This window comes from Phoenix dactylifera, chromosome 4, assembly GCF_051530095.1.
Source record: "Phoenix dactylifera cultivar Ajwa chromosome 4, Ajwa_hap1_PhDact_Kaust_v1.1, whole genome shotgun sequence".
Taxonomy (NCBI): Eukaryota; Viridiplantae; Streptophyta; class Magnoliopsida; order Arecales; family Arecaceae; genus Phoenix; species Phoenix dactylifera.
The window spans coordinates 48,332,803-48,356,467 of NC_143193.1; the positions used below are offsets into that span (position 1 = coordinate 48,332,803).

The 23,665-nt window shown below is 37.8% G+C and overlaps 2 protein-coding genes across 5 annotated transcripts; one reads left to right on the forward strand and one right to left on the reverse strand.

Moving 5' to 3' along the window:
* Positions 1-1,299: 1,299 nt before the first annotated feature.
* LOC103720821 (uncharacterized) lies at positions 1,300-5,731 on the reverse strand. 4 transcript variants are annotated; one of them, XR_015977297.2, is made up of 3 exons: positions 5,685-5,731; positions 3,955-5,243; positions 1,300-1,567 (listed from the first exon to the last, which is right to left on the reverse strand). XR_015977297.2 is itself a non-coding variant. In XM_088720274.2 (3 exons), the coding sequence occupies exon 3, from the start codon at positions 5,157-5,159 to the stop codon at positions 4,071-4,073; it is 1,089 nt and encodes a 362-aa protein (XP_088576400.2). In that variant the 5' UTR covers positions 5,160-5,243; positions 5,420-5,555; positions 5,685-5,704; the 3' UTR covers positions 3,801-4,070. The 4 variants fall into 4 exon arrangements, 2 of the variants coding, with proteins under 2 accessions (XP_088576400.2, XP_088576399.2); XR_016400343.1 differs by having other exon boundaries at positions 5,420-5,725; XM_088720274.2 differs by lacking the exon at positions 1,300-1,567 and adding an exon at positions 5,420-5,555 and having other exon boundaries at positions 3,801-5,243; positions 5,685-5,704.
* Positions 5,732-8,579: 2,848 nt separating this feature from the next.
* On the forward strand, positions 8,580-23,055 carry MMT (methionine S-methyltransferase). The gene is made up of 12 exons (XM_008810736.6): positions 8,580-8,978; positions 10,609-10,802; positions 11,769-11,975; positions 12,148-12,243; positions 14,068-14,256; positions 14,504-14,692; positions 14,779-15,015; positions 17,715-17,849; positions 18,017-18,337; positions 18,738-18,917; positions 20,866-21,831; positions 22,525-23,055. Exons 1-12 carry the CDS (start codon positions 8,762-8,764, stop codon positions 22,813-22,815), a joined length of 3,222 nt encoding a protein of 1,073 aa, XP_008808958.4. The 5' UTR covers positions 8,580-8,761; the 3' UTR covers positions 22,816-23,055.
* Positions 23,056-23,665: the final 610 nt, after the last annotated feature.

Consider the following 23,665-nt stretch of genomic DNA (forward strand, 5'->3'; position numbering starts at 1 on the left):
ATCACCTTGATGTTATTAGGCCTCTGACTTACTTCTTTGCACATTTTTTCTTCTTGTTCCAGTACTATCTAAAGTTAAGAGATTAAGTAAATGTTAGTTATTAAAATTTCTCGGAAATTATCCCTTCTTCTCATATCTTGCATCATGAAGTTAAAGGTACTTGCTCCATGTTTTTTTTTTTGGCCGGTGATTGTTCAGTATTTTGTCATTCTGATGTTTTAATGGAGTTAATCTTTTTACTTTAAGAATATTAGTTTTTTTTCTGCAGGTGAGGGTGTGGTGAAGAAATGAAAGCTGGGACCTCTAGCCTTTTTCTTTTTCATTATCTTCTTATTCTAGTTTCAGGGCACATGATCCTTGTACTCGTGGGAGGATTTTATGTGAATCAGCTCTCATAATTTCCAACCAGTGATGCATATAACTGGTTTGCTTTAACATGTTTTTGTTTTCAAATTTTATGAAACATAATGTGTTTGCCTTCTGTAGTTATACTCTCTGGTGCTGGTCCATGAAGCAAGAAGCATTTTATAAGTGGTTGTGTTTGCAGAGGCCATCACTGTGTGTGAACAAAGATTATCCATTATCCCCATGTCTTGTGATAATTCTGTCATGCTGATGTTTTAGCCTGCCACTTGATCTGTTGTACATACTGCCATATTGGTAGGTGCCCTTTGGGCATTGCATGGAAACTGCTGAAAGGCCCTCTAAACGGGCAAGCAGTTTACTCATAATGCCATCAAGGCATCTTCTATGGAACTTTCCTAGCCAATCAATTGAAGTGTGCCATGATGCTCTAGAGAAATGTTCCATGGATCCTGAATGATTTTTGAACTCCAAACTTAATTTTGTTAGGTCGTGCATGAGCTCGAGGGAGAGAGAGATGTTTGAAGAGGAACTTCGGAGAAGCTAAACTAGGTTGGATTTTGAGAAACTGAAGTTAAACTGGGTTGAGATTTGAGAAGCTGAAGTCTAAAACCATCCAAGATATCATCTGAAGATAATTCCATTGCAGAGGATCTAGAGTTCCATATACGTTGATGAGAGAAGAGAATGTGGACAGTGCGCTGAAGATTAGGTCAAAGAGGAGGGGTTTAGGCCCTCCAAAACCCCAGCCTATTACTTTCCCTAACTTTTTAGACCAAGTCCCAGCAGGTAAAGACTTGGAATGGCAGAAGCGGCTATCGCCATCGCAATATATTGTGACCTAAAGCGGCAGGTGAAGACTTGAATGGCGAATGACATAAGATATTCTAAATTCTTAAACACATTGGAAAAAGGAAAGAACAAAGCAAATAAATAAACAAACAAACAGCATGCGATTGCATAAAGATATTGAACTAAGTAAGAAGAAATAAATATTCTAATACAAAGAAATTGTATTTAGTGTGCATTCTCCCAGCTACTAAAGACCAATTCTTCTGAAAAGTTTGCAACCAGAATGAGGAGGAAAGAAATACGCTATGGGCACTGGTCAGCCACAAAATTTTCCTTAGTCCCATGAAATGCTCTTGATTCAATCAGTACTCCAAAGGAGGGGAAGCAAAAGTCATTGCTTCATAATAATATCCTATCAAAAGAGGAAAATATCAACAGTATAAACAGAAACTCGACTGAATCAATATAATAGAACTTACAAACTCACCAATAAATGGAAGACCAGCTGATGGCAGCCAAAGTAGCTGAATTTACCTTTAATTACTATTGTATATCTTGCATGTATTGCCAGCTATGTAAATTCAATGCACTGTTGAAAGAAAAAAGGAGAAACAAAACCCCAAAAAAAATAATAATGGAATTATAATTTTTCTACTAAAATATAGTCCTGACTACAAAGCATTCTTGTGTTTGACTTCTGGTTGTGTAACACCTTTTGTCAGGAAAAGAAGACCAAATAATCACTAAATAAATAGCAATGGAAACAGAAGATAACTGGCAATTATGGAGCCACCATGATGACTCCTTCCCCCCAAAAAAACAAACGAAAATAAAAACCTATAGGAGGAAGCCTAGCTGAAATCAGGTGAGAGCAAGATTCAAACTCAAGTCACTGGTATCAATATAAAGTGACTTTACCAACCGAGCTAGGTGGAACCCTCTGCTCTTGCTTGCTTGAAGAGAGATTCAGGATTACAAGGCCTCTAGATATTTCCTAAACCAAGCATCTAAAGAGACCACATACTTTTACATATGATTCTTTTCATTCAACCTAAGAAAATTAAGAATAATTGGTAATAGCAGTATTACAAAGATATCATATGTGTGGACCAAGGTTCGCCGTACCGATACCGGTCGGCGTACCGGTGGCAGCCCGGACCGGTACGTACCGGTTCCATACCGGTCCCGTACCGGTCCGTACCGGTTCAACGATAAGCTACCGATACTGAATTCCACATTGATCCGGTACCGGCCGGTACGGACCGGTACGGCAGACCATGCTGTGAATATTCTTCTGAGTAGTGCTCCCAGTAAGAATTTGCTGATCCGGTACCGGTTCCAGGCCGGACCGGTACGTACCGGCTCGTACGGACCTGTACGGCAAACCATGTTGTGGGCATTCTTCTGAGTAGTGTTCCCCGTAAGGATTTTGGCAGGCTAGATACACTGCAACACCACTGTAAACATATCGGCAAACTGAAAGGGACGAGTAGCACTCACCAATGAACTCGGTGGATGGATTCTCCCCTCACCTCCCACCCCACCTTTTGGATTTAGGGGTTTCTAAGGACACGGCAAGAGTTTTTAAGCTCATCTCTATCTCCTACATATTACCTATCATGTTTGGTGGCAAAAATTACTAAACATGATCTCAGAAAAGAGGCACAAGCCTTCTTTTATAGAACATGGATGCACAAACAATCAAAGAACATTAATGGCATAAAAACTATACATCAAATATACCATGCTTTAACTGACTGGAAACTATGGCATAAATTTGTAATGCATGATAAATCTTGTAATGGACGAACGATGTGCATGCACATGTGATAGGTTTCTAGAAAGTTCTGCCATCAGTTACATTTATTAATTTAGCTACAAGTGTCACAAATAAGCAAATCAGAACAATTTGTCAGTTAAAATATACACTGCAGATGTTTTGCATCTGGTCGGGCCTCCATTTCCCATGTTGATATTCTGACTTTCAGAAGGCTGAAGTCAAAATAATTTAGCATAATTTCTCCCTAAAGTATCGTAGACTAAAGGAAATTTTTTTGAAAAAAAATGTCTTAACAGTCAATAAAATGTTAATGTAATAAGCTAAGGAGATGTCAGCAATAAAGTCCTTTTTAACTCCTTAGCATGTCTCCAAGTCATCAATTAGAACCTGCTCATATAATTGGCGAAGGAAAATACCGCAACAAGTTGTGATCTCTCGTTGTCCCATAGTAAAGTTTATCAACAGTTTCCATTCCCAAGTTAGTATCTAATCAAGAATAAAGTGCAAGAAGCATAAAATGAACCAAATTCAAATGCTAAGAAAGGTTAATCGAGCAGAGGGTGTATTACAAAAAAAAAAAAAGAACCACAGGAAAATGCGAAAAAAACAAGGGAAATTGGGGTAGATTCCATTCTTTTACTCGAGAAAAAACAAATCAAACCCTAGTATCATATCATTTTGCAATTGCTCGACTGCATGCTTCACCTTATTAAACAAAACACCTTCTTCCACTTCATGTGAAACCTGATATGGGTTTGAAAATAAAAGGAAAAGAACGGAAAAGGATGAAACTAGACTATTTTACAAATTCCTTTCTGCATTAACAAGTCCAATTTCAGGCATCCCATAAACATCCAGAAACCAGTTCAAATAATTATGACTTGTTTGAGCATGAGAGCTGAAAATCTCCAAAAGTAGTATATTAAAACATACTCCAGAGATCAATTTACTAGAGCAACTTATGAATTATGAATAACAAAGTATTCATATATACACTTTCAAGTAGATTACATAATCACCTTTCTAAGTTCCCCATAAAGGACTTCACTTTCTGCTACAAAATTCAGGATTCAGCTTCTCAAAACAAGAAATCAACTATCAGGCTTTCTTCAGTTATATACTTCTCTGAACACCATTACCTCTGGTACTTTGAATCTCTCATTCGGTAGCTATCATCTTCAGAATATAAATCTGTGGTTGGTCGCAAGGAAATTCTCCCTCCCTTGAACCTTCTATTGCTGCTAGTATTCCTTCCAATACCCATCATCTTACCACTTTCTCCTTTGTCAGTAGCCTCAGTTCCTTGCTGCCTCCTATTACTATGCTTTATCAAGATACCATCTGGCTCAATATTAGCACCTTTAACTTCAAGAGAATCCCTAAGAACATTCTCCTTCTTCAAGACCCTCTGATCCTCCATTGCACTGCTATCCTCACGTCCAAATTTTCTTGCAAAAGTTGAATTCCCTGAGCTTGGATGCATATTCTCAGCAACTTGACTACTTCCTCCATCCAGCTCCCTGGCCTCAACATCAATAGTCTCTGTCCCAGCTCCACCTTTACGATTAGAAGACCTCCTCGATCTCCTCCTACTGACACCACCCCCTCCTCTTGCAACCCAATCATCAAACCTTAGCTCCTCTCCACCTTTTGAGCCATCTTCTCCCAATGATTCCTTCGAGCCTGAGACAATCCCATAAGGCTTCACACTGTGAACCACTCCCTTCGGGAATAACCTTGCGGATGGTAACCCATCAGGTGCCTGAAATATCTGGGGGCCATCCTTCTCATTCCACATATCAAATCCACCAGCCCGCTGGAACCGGTCAGCCAACGCCTTCACCTGCTCATCGGCGCTCACTGAGAAGAGCTGAGGCGCCCTCTCCACAACCTCCCATGGCCGCTCAAGCTCCGAGATGGCAGCCTTAAGCTCTGCGCGCTTCCTCATCTCATACAGTTGGCGTTCACGGCATAGCCGGGCCTTCAGAAGCTGCTTTGCCTTCTTCGCCTGCATCCGCTTCCACTGCCACTTGGACACACCGCCTGGGTACGTCCGCGGGCCACCGCCCATCCGAATAATGAGGCTCGAGAAGGGGCTGGCAGGCTTGACAGGGAAGGAACAGAACCTGGATTGCTCGGTACCGGACAAAAATCTAGTGGACGACATCGACCTATCGGCCAGCCTTGGGATTGCAACGGTTGCTGGAAGGATTGCCGTCGGCATTGTTCACAACTCTGTTCTTCTAAGGAAGCCACAAAAAAAAAAAACTCTTTTTTCTCCTGTTTTGAACTCTTTGAAGCAGAATACCTGACCAAAGAAACTCCAAAATAAGGAAAGCTCTGAACTTTTGAGAACTTAGTCATGGCAAATAACTCATTATAAAGTTCTTGGCCTAAAGAAACTGTTTTGAAGATGAAAACCACCTGAATCAAAATTCTATATTAAAAAAATCTTAAAAAGGAATTTTTTTTTTTAAGATTTACGTGATTGCGGAGAAAACCCTAGCGTAGAGTCAAACAACCCCTATGTCCGTGAGCTCGAGAGTCTCTCCCTCTTTCCAATTCTCAAACCCTAGTTCTTGGATCGAGAAAGAGGGACGTAGGGAGACGACGGTTTTGTCTGCGGGGACTGGGTTTAAAGAGGGAATAAGTAAATAGAAAAGGAGATGGGATTACTATTCTAAGAGCTGGAATTGTTGTTCTAGGATAGAGAATGAGTAAAGAGAGGAGGAGGTGGAATTAAGCGTACCTTTTGAGAGAGAGGAGAGCAGCGGAGAAGAGGTGGGAAGGAAGGGTAGGGTTGGGTTTAACCAAAAAAAAAAAAAAAAGGGTAGGGTTGGGAGCAGGCCTTGGATTGGATTTCCACCGGATTTGGGGTTCAGCTGCCGCCTACTGGGCGTGTGGCTGGGAAAATGGACTTGGGAGCCAAGAGAGGGAATGGCCGGATCCGGGTTCAAAATCAAAATCAACCTCGATGCGGATGCGGTTGTGGATCCTAAAAATAAATATAAGATTTTTTTGCAAGAATATCCTCCCAAATATCGAATTTTATCTAAACATGATATTTGCATGTATATCTTTATAAAATACTTATTTAGCTATTCTATTTTTTTTTAATTTATATATACATATATATATATATATATATATATATATATATATATATATATATATATATATATATATATATATATATATATATATATATATATACACACCTACGTCATCTAACGTCATTAAAAAATTAATAGTTTTAAATTAAATTATTAAAATATCCTTAATAAGTAGATGCGTGAAAAGATAGTGATCATGATGAAGAACAAAAAAATAATTTCATAATTCTATTTTATTTTTTATTAAAAGAAATATGGTTTTTATTAATGGTGTTAAAAAGCATTTGCACTAAAATAGTATTTTATGAGAGTACGGAAATAAATATAAATTTTAAGAAGATATTTATGCAAATTTAAATTTTTAGAAGGATATTTATGTAAAAACTCTAAAGAAATACGGTATAAAATCTGTAACGGGTATGGAATTCTGAAATCAATGAAGTACTGGTTACCGTTATAATGGACACCAAGTAAAATTTTTTTCCCAAAATGTTAAAATGCTTCTACAAGATGAAAAAAAAAAAAAAAAAAGCTTCTCAAAAGCTTTTATTAGAAAATTAAATTGTGTCAACCCATTTATGAATTGGACTTGATCATGCACAATCCAAATCTTCAAATTTTCTGATAGGTTCGTATCCAGTTAGTGTGTCATGTAACATTAGAAAATTAACTCCCAACAATGGGGCGAGTCCAATTCCCAAAACCTAGCAAGTTGAGGAGCAAAAAATGCCATGTTGTACCCGTCAATGTCCACATGAACTATCATGATCTAGTTATCCAAATCAGTTATACTGCTGCTTTTTTTTTTTTGGCTAAAATAGAAGTATCATACATAACGTATACAGATACTGTTATACTGCTTTCGAAATAAACCGATCTGCTACCTTTCGATATATGAACTTATACTCCTGTTTTAGTTATATCTAAGGATGTGCTGGATTCCTATAGCCTATCACCTCCTGATTATATTTAACCATGTTTTTGCACTCCCGGATTAGCTAACTAGCAAATAGAGCTATATATATTGTTTGGTTGGTTTTTTCTGATTAGTGGGATAAATTTGTAGAAAAGAGTGAGAAATAAAAGAGAGAAAATTTTGGATGGTTAATTTTATTTCACCCCCCTTCATGAAATAAAGATATCAATGTCAAAATGATTGTTTAACAACCTTAATGTTTTCACCAAGCATTTTATGGGATATGTTAGTTTTGTTATAGATGATAGATTTTTTTTCCTTTCTTTCTCGAGTGAACTGAAGGGCAAGAGATTCGGCGTCCAGCTTTTATTAGAGTAATATATAAGGACGATTCTTCCTACTACTTGTGAGTTATAAGTTGGATTAGGAGTGAGTTTGTCAGAGGTGACCCTATCTTGATAGCAGCAGATTTTGTAAGTTCTCATGAGTCTCTACCATGCGAAGCAAATGCAACGCATGACGAACAAGCAAAGCTGGAGCTGTGAAGGTTGGAGAGGACTTGCCATTTTGTCATTCTTTTTGGGTTTAAAATCATCGGAAGGTGAATTGACTGATGGCAAATGAAAACTGCAGCAATTTTTGGCTGTTTTCTGGACTTGGAGATGCACCTAAAAAATTCGCTTGTGAAAACGTTCTATAATAATCAAGTTTAGTTCTCATGGGCTTGGCAGCAGCGAAGTTGCTTTCAAAGAAAAACTCGTTTTGATAGAGAATCCTATGGTTGACTTTTTTTTTTAATTATCTTTTTTTTTGTGCAATGGCGGCTCACACGCCACAGGTGTGAATGCGACCAACAAAATTAAAAAATAAAATACTATGTAATAGCCCTGGAACAAATCCACTTTTAACCCAAACAAAACCACGGGAGTGGTGGGCTACATAGGAGGGACGTCCCGTTAGCTTTAATTTATCGGCTTGTTTATTCAGATTTTGGTGGTTCAGATTTGTTAATTGTACATAAATTTTCATGACGCGTTGTGTATGAATACTAAATCAACTTTGTGTTTATTTTATAAAGTTGAATGGGGGAGAAAGTGGCTAGACGGTTCAAGAAGATCCCCATGCTCGATTGGGTCACTCGGATCTGAACCAGATCCGAACTGAACCCAAATTTTTTAGGTTGGAACCAAGTTATACATATAGAATCGACCTCAATGACCCGTTAGATCAAATATTGTAGCCGTGGATCCGATCCGATCTAACCCAATTTTCTATTAGATTAGGTTTGGGTCTAAAATTAGAATCCAAATAAAAAACCAGATTGGATCGGACTGACTCGGTCCGATCCAACTCATTTGCACCCTTAATTGATATGTCCCCAAAAATCCAATTTCAGATAATTATAACAATATCAGTGAACTAAAACATGCTCTAGGCTTCATTTGGACTCTGAATAGCTTGGACAAATTAGTGCCTGTATAAACGTGCGATTGTGATCGGTGGGGTGCATGCATGCATGCACGCAGTGCACGAATAATTTCAGAACTTGCTAAAATGCAGGCAGTTTCTTCCAAACCAATCCCATACAGCCAATCGAAAACAGCATATAGCCATTACCGCTCGCCCCCCAAGCCTTGGGACGGCGTGGAATTTGACTCGGCTTTACGAGTCTGCGGCTTTTTCTGCCGTCCCATCTCGCTCTCGCTCTTTCACCGTACCTGAGAAAAAGAAAGAGAGAAAAGAATACCAAAGGAGGAGGAGTAGGAGGAGGTCGGCGAGGGTTCTCTGATAGCGGCGATGGAGGAGTTCTTGAAGGAGTGCGAGCGATCGGGGGACGCGGCCTACGCCGCTTTCAAGGCCCTCCTCGAGCGGCTTGAGTCCCCCGCCACCAGATCTGATGCCCGCGTCTTCCTCGCCGCACTCCACCGCCGCTTCGATTGCAAGGACGCCGCCGAACGCTGCTTCCACACCTACCATTTTCGCATCCACGACGTCCACGTCGCCGATTTCGAAGGTCCTCTCTCCTGCTTCTTCTTTCCTCGATCTCCGATCGCTCCCTTTGATAGATTCTTGACTCGATCAGGACTCTTTTCTGCGATTTCTTGACTCAATTCTTGCAATCATCGTTATCTATTATATGCGTAGTGCTGTTCGTTTTAATGCCCTTTACGGCGTTTTTTTAAATTTGTTTATATTTTTCTTTTCTTTTTTTTTTCTTGTCTGCGGATCAGATTCATCCGATCGTTCTTGATGGATTCCTGTCCACCAATCACTGAAATGTGATAGTTTGGTTTTGAATGCTCGCAAAAAGAGATCTATTATACGTATCCTTTTTCCTCTTTTTAGTTTTTTATCTTTATAAATTTCTACAGCCACGGATTTCTCGTTCTTGATTTGGCAGCAAGGAGACATCTATATAGTTCAAATCATTTGGGACGCAATTTTAGAACTTTTTCTTGCTTATTGATGGTTTTGTTGTTGTCATCTATGTCCTTGTCAACTAACTCGTGGGATAAATCTTTGTAATTGGACATTCCAACAAAAGACTTTCGATTCTCCATTAAAAACAGAGTTGCTCTGTTTCAACCCACGAGTTCTTGGCAATCGTCAACGGCTCTGATTACCTTATTCCTTTTCTTTCAACCTTTGTATTTATTAAAGATCACATACGGGAGCTCTAGATAAGGTTTGCTAAAGTGAAAAATAAGCAAAGTTTTTGAGAAGTGAAGGACCTAATAGTATGCATTTACTAAAGATAAGGTTCATTAAATTTGGGTAGGCAAGCCCCATGAGTGGACCTTCTATGCCTCCATAAATAAGCCCAATTTTGGTTCTATGTGATATCAAGCTAATTTATATTAATTAATTTCACTTCTAGCTGTTCAACACACTTTGTATTTGCATTTTTTTAAAGTTCAGCAAGGACTTTGAGCAAAGTATTAATTAGCGAGATTATAATAAGTTGTTACTTTAGCAGTTAATAGTAGTCTATACTCTATACTGTGTCAAGTAATCCAAGGATATGCTTGCATTTTGGAAGTATCAAACAGCAAAAGAATGACAAAGAAAGATAAGAAGGTACGAAGGAACAAGAAACTTTGATGGGTGAGGTAGCTGTGTGTTGAATTTGTATAGTTGATTCCTCTCTCATTATATTTGGTTGGTTAACATGGAGGAAGGATGCTTGAAAAAATTAGATCCAATCTAATCACCCTTGGAGGAGACAATCTAGTAACTGTACCAATGTACAAGACAATAAGTCAATAACGTAGCAAGCTGCTATTCTCTTTTGATTTTAGATGTTTATGTTAGAGCACCCACTTATGTTTTACTCGTCACATGTTATTATTCACTTTGAAGAGCACAGCCTGAATTTCATTCAAAAGGAAAGAGGACAATGTGGATTCGTTTTTATAGCTTAGCGTTATTGGTAGAGTTTGTGAATAGAATCCTTTTTAATTTCTCAAAATTTTTCCAAAGGCAAGCTTAGATAACAAGTCAAAGTACTTACCTTAACTAGTGAATTCTGATACTGTGTTGGTTGAGTGCTCATTACTCAGCTTCAAGTTGGATATTTTCTTGAAAAGCTTTTGTAGTTACCTATTCCTGTTTACTTATCTTAGACATTTCTCTATTGCTTGAAGGCTACCAGCAAAGAAAGAAACTGACAATGATGGAGATCCCAAGCATTTTCATTCCAGAAGATTGGTCTTTTACTTTCTATGAAGGCATAAATCGGCATCCTGGTTCCATATTTAAGGACAAGACTGTTGCTGAGCTTGGTTGTGGAAATGGTTGGATATCCATTGCAATTGCTGAAAAGTGGTCCCCATTAAAGGTCTTTATTTTCTTTTCTTCCCTTCACCTTTTCATTTTCTAAGATCACCAGATATTCATTTCCTCAATTCTTGGTGAATGAGAATCCATAAAGACGACTCTAGATAGTTGGGAAAAGGCTAGATGGTTATGGTTATGGTACGAGATATTCATGCCCTTGTACCTGTGATGCTATTTAGTATCTGTCTTCATTTTAGCAACTATGTTACTATTAGAAAAATTTCTAACTTAACTTGAAGAGTCTCATTCCTTGGCTACAGCATTCGATTTTTATGGATGAAAGTATGATGATTGAAATTGAAGAATGTTTTATAACCAGCTTTCAACTATATATGGACTCTTCAGTCTTCATAATGGCACCAAATTTCCTACATGAATGGCTTTGCAAAAGAGGGCAGCCTGCAATCAAATATGAAAGAGTGGTTGGTAGGAAGAGAAACATAGCATTTTGTTTAAACTTAAGAAAGAGTGGTTGTAGGAAGGGAAACTTAGCATTTTGTTTAAATTTTTCAAACTCATATAACCATGGGGAAACTTTTTTAGATTTCCCTAGACTTGGAAAGAAATTAAAAAGAGAGAGAAGAACACTGGTTTGATAATAGGGAACCACATTCATCCCTCAGTACATATTATACCAGAGCACCTGTATTAAATTGGAAATTCAGTTGAAATAAAAAAAATTGTGGTAACCATGGGCAATAGATAAGTTGGAAACTTTTAATCATACATGATTGTTTATGAGCTCACTGATGTAAAACTTGTTTTCTTTGAACATCACCTTTCAATGTAAAACTTGTTTTCTTTGAACATCACCTTTCAAGCACATCATCTTCATCTTTGACACTCATAATATTTTCTCTTTTGTAATTAATTATGTTGATTGAAGAATCATATAGAAGTTTTTTTTTAAAGAAAATCTTTAATTACGCACTCAAACTCCACTGGAAGCTAATATGGTTTCTGACAGGTTTATGGGCTTGATATAAATCCAAGAGCTGTCAAAGTTGCACGGATAAATTTATTCTTGAATGCTTTGGATGAAAATGGGCTCCCTATCTATGATGAAGAGGGGAAGACTTTGCTTGATAGGGTGGAATTTCATGAATCTGATCTTCTCGCTTATTGTAGGGATAATAACATTCAACTTGATCGCATTGTTGGATGCATACCTCAGGTACCAATCAAAAGGTCAAAGCTACAAGGAACAAGTTGCTAGTATACAAGTATATTGACTTTAAAAAAATTATACAAATCCATAAGAATCACTTCTTTTTTACTTTTTGCATAAATAGTTTGACATATTTATTTTTATTTGCCATACTCTGACTGATATTATATTGTTGTAGATTCTTAACCCAAATCCAGAGGCCATGTCAAAGATGATCACTGAAAATTCAAGTGAGGAATTTTTGTATTCCTTGAGTAACTACTGTGCTCTCCAGGTTAAAATTTAAACTTCACCTAATTGATCTACTATTTTTGATATTTGCAATTTTTTTGCACTCCAATTTATGTAGAACTTTAGTCAGGTTAATGACTGGGCAGAGGTACACTTCTTATGAATTATCATCCTCTTGCTTGCTAACAGCAAAAAGCATAGTAGTCTAAAGACAATAAAGTTTTTCTGTGTAAAACCTTTTCTAACTAAAAAAAAAATCAAGAGAGTTTAATTTAGAGCAAGCATGGCTTTGATGAAGAATGGTTAAACTAAAGATGGAAAGGATGCTTCTTAAAGTCTTTGAAGGATGATTTACATAATATCTCAAAATTAATTATAAACTTAGCGAGAACTGTCTAATTTCTCCACTTGGACATTTATCTAAAAACAATCAACAGGATCCATACAAGGATTAACTTGGAGGGGGCTGGAAAGTCAGTGTGGCTATTATTAGGACAAGCAAATAGAGTCGTCGGAACTAATTTGGCTTATGCTAAGTCAGACTATAGCTTTTGTCGTGAGATACAAAGAATTTGTATTTTCATCGGGAATCAAATAATTAGCAAATTATCCACTGACTTGGTTGTAGACGTTAATATTACTGATCTGCCTTTAAGAGATTAAACTTTTTTCCCAGTGTCATACCTTTGAAGAAAAGGGAAAATAGATTAAGTGGTTCATGTTACCACTGTATCAACATGAGCACTGTCTTAGACAGACAACATATCAGTGTTGCCAATGGCTCTGTGCATTGGTCATGAACAAGTGCAACAAAAAATACTAAGATATTTAATGGCTTCAAAGGGCCCTAGAAGCATGCTAGGTGACAAAGCATAACAATCTTGAATAAATACTGAGAAATCCTAACAACATGACATAAATCCTATCATAATTCTCCCTGCTATGTTACAAATTACAGTGTTTATGCAAAAGCAATATTAACCTTTCCATTTACAGATGATAGGCATGTCAAGATTAGGAAATTATCTTACTGTAGGCCTAGACAAAGAGACTCTTCTTCTCCCTGCCAATTGATCCGCCTTTTCAATAAAATGTATTCCTCCAACAGATAAGACACCTATAAACATAAGACTCTACACAACTCTTACCTTTTTCATCATTTTTGCATAAGTATATAACTTGGTCCTAACCATCAACGTGGGAAGGACCTAATAAGCAGCATCGAGCAGGATTGAATGTAGGAATGGATTTCTGTGTGGGACTAAGAACATGATGCTCTTGTAAATTTTAGGAAACAAGAGTGATCAGTAAGGGCTTGTTGAAATTTGAAAGGAATATTAAAATGATAATACCCTTGCATTGTAGCTATCTTCTTCTTGTAAGTTTATGTGGTGGTTTATTTTAAATTTTGGATACACGAATCCTATGGATAAAAAAAAATGACAACAAATGTAGCAACATAATAAATTTCAGTGTAGAATGAGTCTGAACTCTGAAGCATCAAGAAGAGCTGCTAATTCATTTGCAAGATTTTACATTTAATTCAACGGTCCAGGCAGAAGAATTTAACTGCAAAAGAGAAGAACCTGCATTTTCTAGGACCAAATCAGCATTTCTCCATCATTAACTGCTAATATCTCCATGATTTGCAAATATGAGGCTAACTATAACACTATTTAGTAGGAATAAATTGATATTTTTTAATATAAAAAATGACAGAGCTTGCTTAGATGTGCTTAATTTATATTTATGTTAACAATATTCAAGAGCATAGCTGTCTATTTTCAAACTGAAGTGAACATATTTCTAGTTGCATTGCCAGATGTTTTCATATTTTACTGAGTCTTTCTTAGTTCAATGTATTTAGGGTTTTGTTGAGGACCAATTTGGCTTAGGCTTAATTGCTCGGGCGGTTGAGGAAGGAATTGCTGTCATAAATCCCATGGGTATAATGATCTTTAATATTGGAGGACGTCCAGGCCAAGGTGTATGCAGACGCTTGTTTGAGCGCCGTGGTTTCCGCATCACTAGGCTTTGGCAGACAAAAGTTATGCAGGTGAAGTTGAACATTCTTAATGATAATTGCTGATAAATTTTTCCTGTTTCTGTCAATGCACTATTGCCTAACGGCAGATATGGAGGATTCATAGTGCATGGATTGCTCTTCTCTACTGAACAGCCTGTATAACTGGAAATCCAGTGTTATCATCTGTTTTCTGCTTTTATTACATATCATGCTTTTCTAAAGGCATAATTTTTTCTTAGCTAACTGAATTGCTACCACTTGAAATGTATTGTTGCAGGCTGCTGATACAGACATTTCAGCCTTGGTAGAGATTGAAAAGAACAGTCCACATCGATTTGAATTCTTTATGGGTCTTGTTGGTGATCAGCCTATTTGTGCACGTACTGCTTGGGCATATGTCAAGTCTGGTGGTTGTATTTCACATTCTTTATCTGTGTATAGTTGTCAACTTCGCCAACCAAATCAGGTGTGTCTTTTGGTTACTTCTGTTCTGCCCTTTGATAGATTTAAGAGTGAAAAATATTGCACTAACAATTGGTAGTACATTGTCAGGTGAAAACAATATTTGATTTTCTGAAAAATGGCTTCCAGGAGGTCAGCAGCTCCTTGGATTTGTCATTTGATGATGATTCTGTTGCTGATGAAAAGATACCATTTCTAGCTTATCTTGCTAGTGTTCTCAAAGAGAATTCATTTCTTCCATATGAACCTCCAGCTGGATCTGTGCGTTTCCGTAATCTTATTGCTGGTTTTATGAAGATATATCATCATATCCCACTAACTACCGATGTAAGAATTTCTCGTCCACATACTGCTGAGTTATGTTCCTTATTTTGTATTTTTGTGTATCTGCACCATGTGGATTTCTGAGGATTAAGGGTTTGGTCCTATATAATAGGTAAAGAGTACCCAAGCATATACATGCCTCAACTACATCAAACTTTGTAAATCACAACTTCCAAGAGCTTATTGATTCTTGTATTCCATATGTGTGTACTCACAAGTAAAAATAGTCATGCTTTGAGCACTATTTTACCCCTTTATTATGTCGAGTATCTAATGAAAACTTTCTAGTCTTAATTTCAGTTTCTTGATCATTGTCTTCTCTGCTACGTAACTTGATTTTTTTTTTATTATTATTTTTATACTTGGTGTCTGTTTTTCTTTTTCATTTCAAGAAAAAGGTCTCTATCTGTGGTGTCATCAAGACACCCAATCACCATTGCATGGGGATTATGAAAATTGCAGATATATAGCCTTCATGTTTATTCCCTGCAAAAAGGCAAAGGGACTGCTAAACTGTAAGCACAAGGGATTGCATAAGCATTGGTCGATGAGTCCTTCCTATTTAACATTTATCCAGGACTCTTCTGTTCCCTGCAGTTCTTTGCAGCCCACTAGGCCCAAATGTATGATATCTTATGTCCAGGGCATATTTATCATCCTTGAATTTATGTCAAGTCTCTCAACATTTCCAATGATTTTAGTATGCTGAAATCTGCAGATTTTTCCCCTTGTAACTAGGGCTTGTTATTGCATCTCTCTTAATCCTCACTGAATTACATGATTTAGTGTTCATTCACTTTTGAATGAAAGGGATTAGATAATCTTCTTTTGGAATCTTTCGGTGATTGGATCACAAATATGGGATTAGATTCTAGGGGCTGGAGAGGGATTTTTTTTGGGGGTTGGGGGAAGGGTGGGTGCTGGCTGGCTGGTTGGTAGGCAGGGATACTAGAGGAGGGCCACTTATAGTTGCATAGACCAAGGTTTGGCAAACCATGTCGAACTAGCTGATTTGGGGTATATCTGAACTGAATTGGTTGACTATTGGCATGATTCATCCTATCAATTTGATATATAAACCCGACCGCCCCTCATCTCTATGTTTGAAGCCTCCTCCTCTGAATACTCCTCGCTCCACACACCTCCTTCTCCGTCTGGAGTTCGAAGCCCTCTCTCCCTTTCTCTTGCCACTTCCCTCCAACCCCTTCAAAGCTTTGTTTGATGCTTTGTTCTCGTTCGAATTGCTATGTTCCTGTTCGAAACCCTTGGTTCCTGACGCGAGGGTGGCTGAAGATCCAAATGAGTCTCTCCCTCCCTCCCTCCCTCTCTCTTAGTCCCCGTCATTGGATCCGAAGCTCTCGAAGCTCCTTGGAGGCCTCGGCCTCTCTCTCTCCCTCCCTCTCTTTCTATTCCTCCCTATCCTTCCTTTCGCCCCTCTTCCTTTCTCTCCCCTCTCTGTCTCTTTGTTCCTCCCTCTCCCCCTCCTTTATTCTTCGGTACGTCCCGCATGGTACGGACCCATACTGTACCGAATCGATCACCGGCCAGTATGAGCCCCAATACCATTTCGGTAGACCTTGGCGTAGACCAAAATCGCTTATGGGCCTCATCAGACACAAACACAAATAGCAATAAAGAAAGGAAAATGACTCAATTCACTTGTGCTTTTAATTGATGACTGCTGCAGCATAACCAAGTCTATTAAAATGGTTTTGGGCGCCTTCTTTATGTTATTAAACAGATGGCAGACATTGGCACAGTGGTAAGGTTGTTCAACTGTGACCTAATTTTACGGGTTTAAATCATGGAAACAGCCTTTCGACACGTGGGATAAGGCTGCATATGTCCTATCCTCCTAGAAACTGCACCAGCAGGAGCCTCGTGCACTCGGATGCTATAGTTATGTTGTTAAGCATAGCATAAGATAATAACCTCCATATGTTCATATTAGCGGCTATGATGACTTCATATACCAGCATATGAGACCCTAGTTTGTCACTATTATCTAAAATTTCCTTATACCTTTTAGTATTTTCAAAATAATAATTTTATCTTCCAAAACAATGATAATTTTTTGTTATGTCACCATTAATAGGTTTAACATTGACTAACAATTTCCATTTTAACTTAATTGTATTTTAATTCATGTGTTTGTGTGTTTTATTATGTTGGTACTTTCATTCTTGTTACCAGGGTGTGTAACAGTTTTGGGGCATCCCCATTATTCGTGAAATACTGCTCTTGTGGACTCAGGACCATAACCAATCGCATTTTGTCTAAAGTCTTATGTTGTTTATACTCTTAAAAAGTTTTACAAGGTGAATTCCTAGTTTGTTTCATGACATTGTCATGAATCTGAGGAAATATGAAATATTAGTAATTGCATGTTGAAATTGGCATACGACTTCACATGTGCAGTGACATCTCACTTCACTGTCTATCTCTAAAGATGTACATATTTGCTTTTAGAAGTGAAAACTAGATGTGCTATGTGACCAAATGTGTAAATATGATCACGAGGGATGGAATACAGTTCAAAAAGATGCTTGAGGTGCAAGGTATTAGTGAATTTCCTTTGGCTTTCATAAAAATAAAATCCTTTTGGCTTTTGATCCTTAAGACTCAAGTCCAATAGCTTATGTTATGTTTTATACAAGGTTAAGAGTGGCTTTCTGACTTCTTTGCTCTTTCTGGTGCACAAGAATGTTATAGTATTCCCGTCTAGAGCTGTGGCGATAGAGAATGCTCTACGATTGTTCTCACCACAACTTGCTGTTGTTGATGAACATTTGACCAGACACTTACCCAAGCAATGGCTAACATCCTTGCCAATTGAGGTACAGAAATTGTTCAAAGTTTGCAGTGTGATTTATATATGCATGTTAAAACAACTATTCGACAAACTTGATTGTTTACTGTATTATAAAAATAAATGTTCTTTTCGAATAGGAAGTCTATGCCATTCATTGAAAGCATGTGACATGTTTATACTTTTTTTCTCCAGGGAAGTGTAGGCAATGGGAGTGTAGAGGACATCCTCACTGTAATCGAGGCCCCACGCCAATCAGATCTGATGATTGAGTTGATTAAGAAACTAAAACCACAGGTTGTCATAACAGGCATGGCTCATTTTGAGGCCGTAACTAGCTCCGCATTTGAAAATCTGTTAAATGTTACAAGAGAGATTGGTTCCCGCCTTTTTCTAGATATATCAGACCAACTTGAGCTGTCTAGTCTTCCTGGATCTAATGGAGTGTTGAAATATCTCGCTGGAAGGACTCTGCCCTCACATGCAGCTATCTTGTGTGGTCTAGTAAAAAATCAGGTACGTACACCTTTCACCAGTGGATTTGTGATCAAGAAGTATCTGTTTAAGATAGAATTCATCTCATGCAAGTTCTACTCTACTGTGGGCTAAAGGAGATGGAAGAACCGATAAAGTGAATTTATTTAGGTTCCTTTTATTTTTTTTAGCTTAAAATGGATTTAATTTCTCAGTAACTTTGACTATATCATGCTCTGAGCATTAACATGGTCGGATATGCTGCTTAGCTGGGGATTAATTATGATAACATTTTCTTCTTTTAGTTTTCTTGTCATGGGCAAAGTGAATACTTTAAGCATGTTTGATCCATGAACATGGTCAAGGTACTATGCAGGAAATTATTCTTTAGCTAGTGTTAAATGTTAAATATTTTAACAGTGGAAGAAACACTCATTTTCAGGTTTATGCTGACTTGGAAGTAGCTTTTGTCATATCTGAAGAAGAGACCATCTTTAAGGCATTATCAAAGACTGTGGAGTTACTGGAAGGGCATACAGCTTCGTTTAGTCAGTATTATTACGGTTGTCTGTTCCATGAGCTCTTGGCATTTCATATAGCTGACCGTCATCCAGCTGCAGAGGTCTCTCTCTCTCTTTCTCATAGACACATGGACATGCATATGCACAGACATGCATGCATATACACGCACATGCAGAGTTACAGGTGACTGTAGAGGTGACCAAACATTCCATGCAACACTAATAGCATACAACACTAATATACACCCACACACACATGCAGAGTTACCAGTGACTGTAGAGGTGATTAATAGTCAGTTTTCCGACTAGCACATATTTAGTTAATCCAAAATCATTTTAGGAGTCTGTCCATCTAAATCATTGATGAAATTTTAATCATCATTACATTAGTTTTCCCACCTATTTTACTTTATATCAAGTGGTGCCTGCCAGAGTACTCAACCTAGTAGTACAGATATGTCTGATTTGTTACAGAAGGTGGAGATCTTGATTGAAAACTAAAATCATTGAGTCATCTTGGCTCATTTACATCCAGTTTCTGCTACACGTGCAGGATAAATTAAATTATCAACTGGATGTATAACTAAGATATTACAAGTACCTCAGTATGTGAAGTGTCTTCTAGCTTTTGAAAGATCAGTCACTGATTGTAAGTGCATTGAAGTCTTAGAAGATAAATATGGCTCTGCATCTTCCAACATAGTTGTTTTCAGTCATCTCCCCATAGCTTGAGGTTTTTATTAGCTTTGATATATAAGTCAGTGATTAAGCACAAGTGACACACATCTTAGATGAAAGGTCTTTCTTGTTCCTTCAAAAACAAAAGTGGTGTCTGTTTTGCATGTTTAAGGATTTCCAGTCACATGACTTTCCCATTTGTGGGTTGATCTTACCCTACCATGAGGAGATAAATTTGTGCATTGTTATATACATGTAAAGAAAATTTCTTTGTTTAGTGCGTACAAAGAACCATTATAAGAGTTAATCAGTTCTTTTCATGATAGGAAGAGCTATTCAGTTGCAGCATTCTTCCGAAACTTACATGACAATTATGGGTTCTACTTTCAAGATGCATAACGTTTTGACTTTTTTAACATTTTCCTTGCAATAGTTGTGTCTGCCACCTGCACTTGACTCACTTATGATGGGATATATACATAGTTTTTGCTGCAAGTTCCTGTCAGTTACATCTTTCTTTCTTGAAAGTTAAAGCACAATGACAATTCAGCATTAAAAAATGGTAAACAAACTGATTTAATGGATTAGTAATTTCATAAGGTAGAAAGGCTATTTTCTTGCCGACCAGAAAGCAAAGAAATGCTCTTTGCCTATTTGTTTCTTTGCTTATGCAGCTATTTTCTGTCTCCTAGTTCAGCATTAAAAAATGGTAAACAAACTGATTTAATGGATTAGTAATTTCATAAGATAGAAAGGCAGTTTTCTTACTGACCAGAAAGCAAAGAAATGCTCTTTGCCTATTTGTTTTTTTTCTTCTTATGCAGCTCTTTTTCTGTCTCTTAGATCAATCTGCTCAGATTTTCTGTTTTTGACATAAACAATACCTTTCGTAAACAACTGGCAGCTGCATTACCAGATATAGAATGTATTTAAGCTGATGTAATTGGGACTTACTTACTCAAGCCCATATTTAGAGGTGCCATTTTGAAAAGACAGCAACTTTCAATGCTTACCCTGTATATTTGAGATTTGCTCAATAATCTTCCATCAACATCTTTTACTTGTCAGTGATAAATCTTCCTCCACATTATTTACCAGATATGTTCTGTATTGGGGGTGAATAAATCGGTACAGAACTTCTGAGTCATTAAGTTGATTATTGTCTTGTATATTTTTCATTTGAACTCGGAATCGTTGTTAGGCAGTGTTTCATGAAATGATTAGATCAAATACAAGTCAGCTGAAAAGTCACATAGAGCTCCATTGTTTCCCAAAACCATGCCAATAAAGATAACATCGTAGTACAAGACTATCCATTTTTTGTTTTAACGATTTTCATTTTTCTTAAATGCTACGTTGCTCATTTTGCAGAGGGAATGTGCAGATAAAAAATCTGCAGATATGATAGGGATTGCAAGTTCTGCCATATCTACCCTAAATGATGCTGAACTGTCCATTAGTGATACAAAAGACTCTACAGTGATTCACATGGATGTAGATCAAAGCTTCCTACCAATACCTTCAGCTGTAAAAGCCTCCATCTTTGAAAGCTTCGCAAGGCAGAACATGGTCGAGTCCGAAACTGATGTTCGTTCTGGAATCCGGCAGCTAGTCATGAATAGCTATGGATTCTCATGTGATAGATCTTCAGAGTTTATCTATGGGAATTCTCACCTTGCCCTTTTTGATAAACTCATTCGTTGCTGCATACAAGAAAAAGGCACCTTGCTTTTCCCCTCGGGCACTAATGGGAATTATGTCTCCGCAGCAAAGTTCATGAAAGCAAACATCATGACCATCCCAACACATTCGGAAGTAGGGTTTAAACTTGTGCCAGAGACACTTGCCACATTGCTTGGGACAGTAAGAAGGCCGTGGTTATATATATCTGGTCCCACAATCAACCCAACTGGCTTGCTCTACAGCAATGAAGAGATCAAGGATATACTTGCAGTCTGTGCCAAGTTTGGAGCAAGGGTGGTGATTGATACTTTCTTTTCAGGCTTGGAATTTAATACTGATGGTTGGGGTGGATGGGATTTGCAAAGCAGTCTTTCCATGCTGACATGCTCAGGTTCATCTTTCTGTGTGTCTTTGCTCGGAGGACTGTCATTTGAGTTGCTGACTGGGGGGCTTGAGTTTGGGTTCTTGATTTTGAATGATTCATGCTTGATCGATACATTCTATACATTTCCAAGCTTGAGCAGGCCACATAGCACTGTGAAGTATGCTATCAAGAAATTGTTGGGTCTCAGGATGCAAAAGGCTCAACACTTTGTGGAAGCCATTGTTGAACAGAAAAAAATTCTGAAGAATCGTTCTGACCGCCTAACGAAGGTCTGTTATTCATGTCATGCTGCATCTTGAATTCCTTATCAGCTTAAATCAGATTGCATTCTTATTTTTATTTTCTAAAAGGGCTAAAATTTATCAGTCATTAGCTCAAAACCTGAAAGCTCAGAGGTGTGGTACCTGCTAAAGTAAAACACCATTCAGTATCTGTGTGTTTGCATGTGTGCGCACCTATGTATGCAAGCATCTTAGTGTCTAACAGTTACAGAACCCTATTTAGTATGCCACATGATTTTATTACCCAGTGAACTGACTTTTAGTTTATGGAGTGGATGAATATTTTCACCTTTGTTTGAACTTCTCCTGAAGATTTTTGGCTTTATCAAGTCTTAGTTGTGCTTTTGATTATGGTGGTAAAAGAAGAATTTGTCCTTTTTACAACTTATCAGAAAATCCAAAATTACGATAATTTGGTATCAGTGATGTTTGGCTATGAAGGGTTATATTTCTAATCACAAAAAAGAAATAATACATTAGTTTTACCCAACATGTAGATTAGGGAGTGGTCGTTTTTCTTGGACCTCAATCTTGGAGCTTGAACCAACAGAGTCAAACTGATCAAAGCTTTCCGGCAGATCAGCAACTGAATTCCTTTTGAGGAAAATCAACAACTGAATTCATTCTCATTTATCTGTCTTTTCTCTGGCTTTCTTGTTTACATCTTAGCATCTGTTGCAGACACTTCACAGCTGTGGATGGGATGTTGTTAGCTGCTGCGGTGGTGTTTCCTTGGTGGCAAAACCAACAGCCTATATTGGCAAAATACTCAAGATAGATGGTTTTGAAGCCAAGCTGGATGATGGTAATTTCAGGGAAGCTGTTCTCAGAGCCACAGGGTTGTGCATTAACAGTGGGTTATGGACTGGAATACCCAACTACTGCCGCTTCACCATTGCCCTTGAGAGTGCAGAGTTTGACCGGGCATTGCAATGCGTGACTCGATTCAAGAAATTGGTTTTCGAGATTTAGATTATACGGTACTATAAGTTGTCACAGTCATAGTTGAATACGTACCTGTTCACTCTTTTACTTGTTTCTTCTTTTGAAATCCAAATAACTTATCGTGCTTGTGAAAGCAAACCAAAATTTTAGCTGTCATGTTTATGGTTCTTGCTTGTAAGAACGCAAGCTCTCATTTTGTTCCTCCAGAGGGGGGGTTGACACACTGGTCCCCAGCTCAATAGCTCAGCTCCATCATTTACTTGTCTATGTTAATTTCCATGACATTCCTTTTGAGTGTTTGACAATCATTGACGATGAGCGGCCATGCATGGTTCTGGACCTCTGGTGGCGAGCGTAGAAGGAAAGAAGACAGATGATCTCAGCCCTCCATCTTACCAGGGGTCTCAAGACAGGCATTTCTTCATCATACACTAGCCATCATGCTTTTGTGATAACGAGATCACTGATTGCTATTCTTTTCTTTTGTACTGCCGAGCTTGACAAGACGACCCTTAGCTTATCCAGCCATCATGGTTTTAAATAAAACCCCTGTTACATTATTGGTTTTAATAGCATAGAAAATATTACGGCTATTTTTTTTTCCCTTTTATTTGCCGTTATGTCCCATATAACGGGGTGTTATTTTCACTTGTACATTATTTTAAAAATAATAATTTTGGAAATTCATTTTTTTTCTTATTTGCACATTCCTACCTAGAGGAAAAATTATTGTCTATGCTACATGCACCACAGTAGCCGTGCACGCAGCTAATAATGGCTGCTGGTTCCTCGTGAGGCTCTATTCAAGCATGCATCTTGGTGCATCACTATAAAAACCAGCAGCCATAATTGGCTGTGCTCATGGCCAATTTCTTCA

Bases quoted from the DNA above. Each gene is read 5' to 3' on its own strand.
- MMT (XM_008810736.6), top strand. From the start codon at position 8,762: ATGGAGGAGTTCTTGAAGGAGTGCGAGCGATCGGGGGACGCGGCCTAC. The intron at 11,976-12,147 runs GTACCAATCAAA...ATATTGTTGTAG, and splicing joins TTGTTGGATGCATACCTCAG to ATTCTTAACCCAAATCCAGA. The intron at 21,832-22,524 runs GTCTGTTATTCA...CATCTGTTGCAG, and splicing joins GTTCTGACCGCCTAACGAAG to ACACTTCACAGCTGTGGATG.
- LOC103720821 (XM_088720273.2), bottom strand. From the start codon at position 5,159: ATGCCGACGGCAATCCTTCCAGCAACCGTTGCAATCCCAAGGCTGGCC.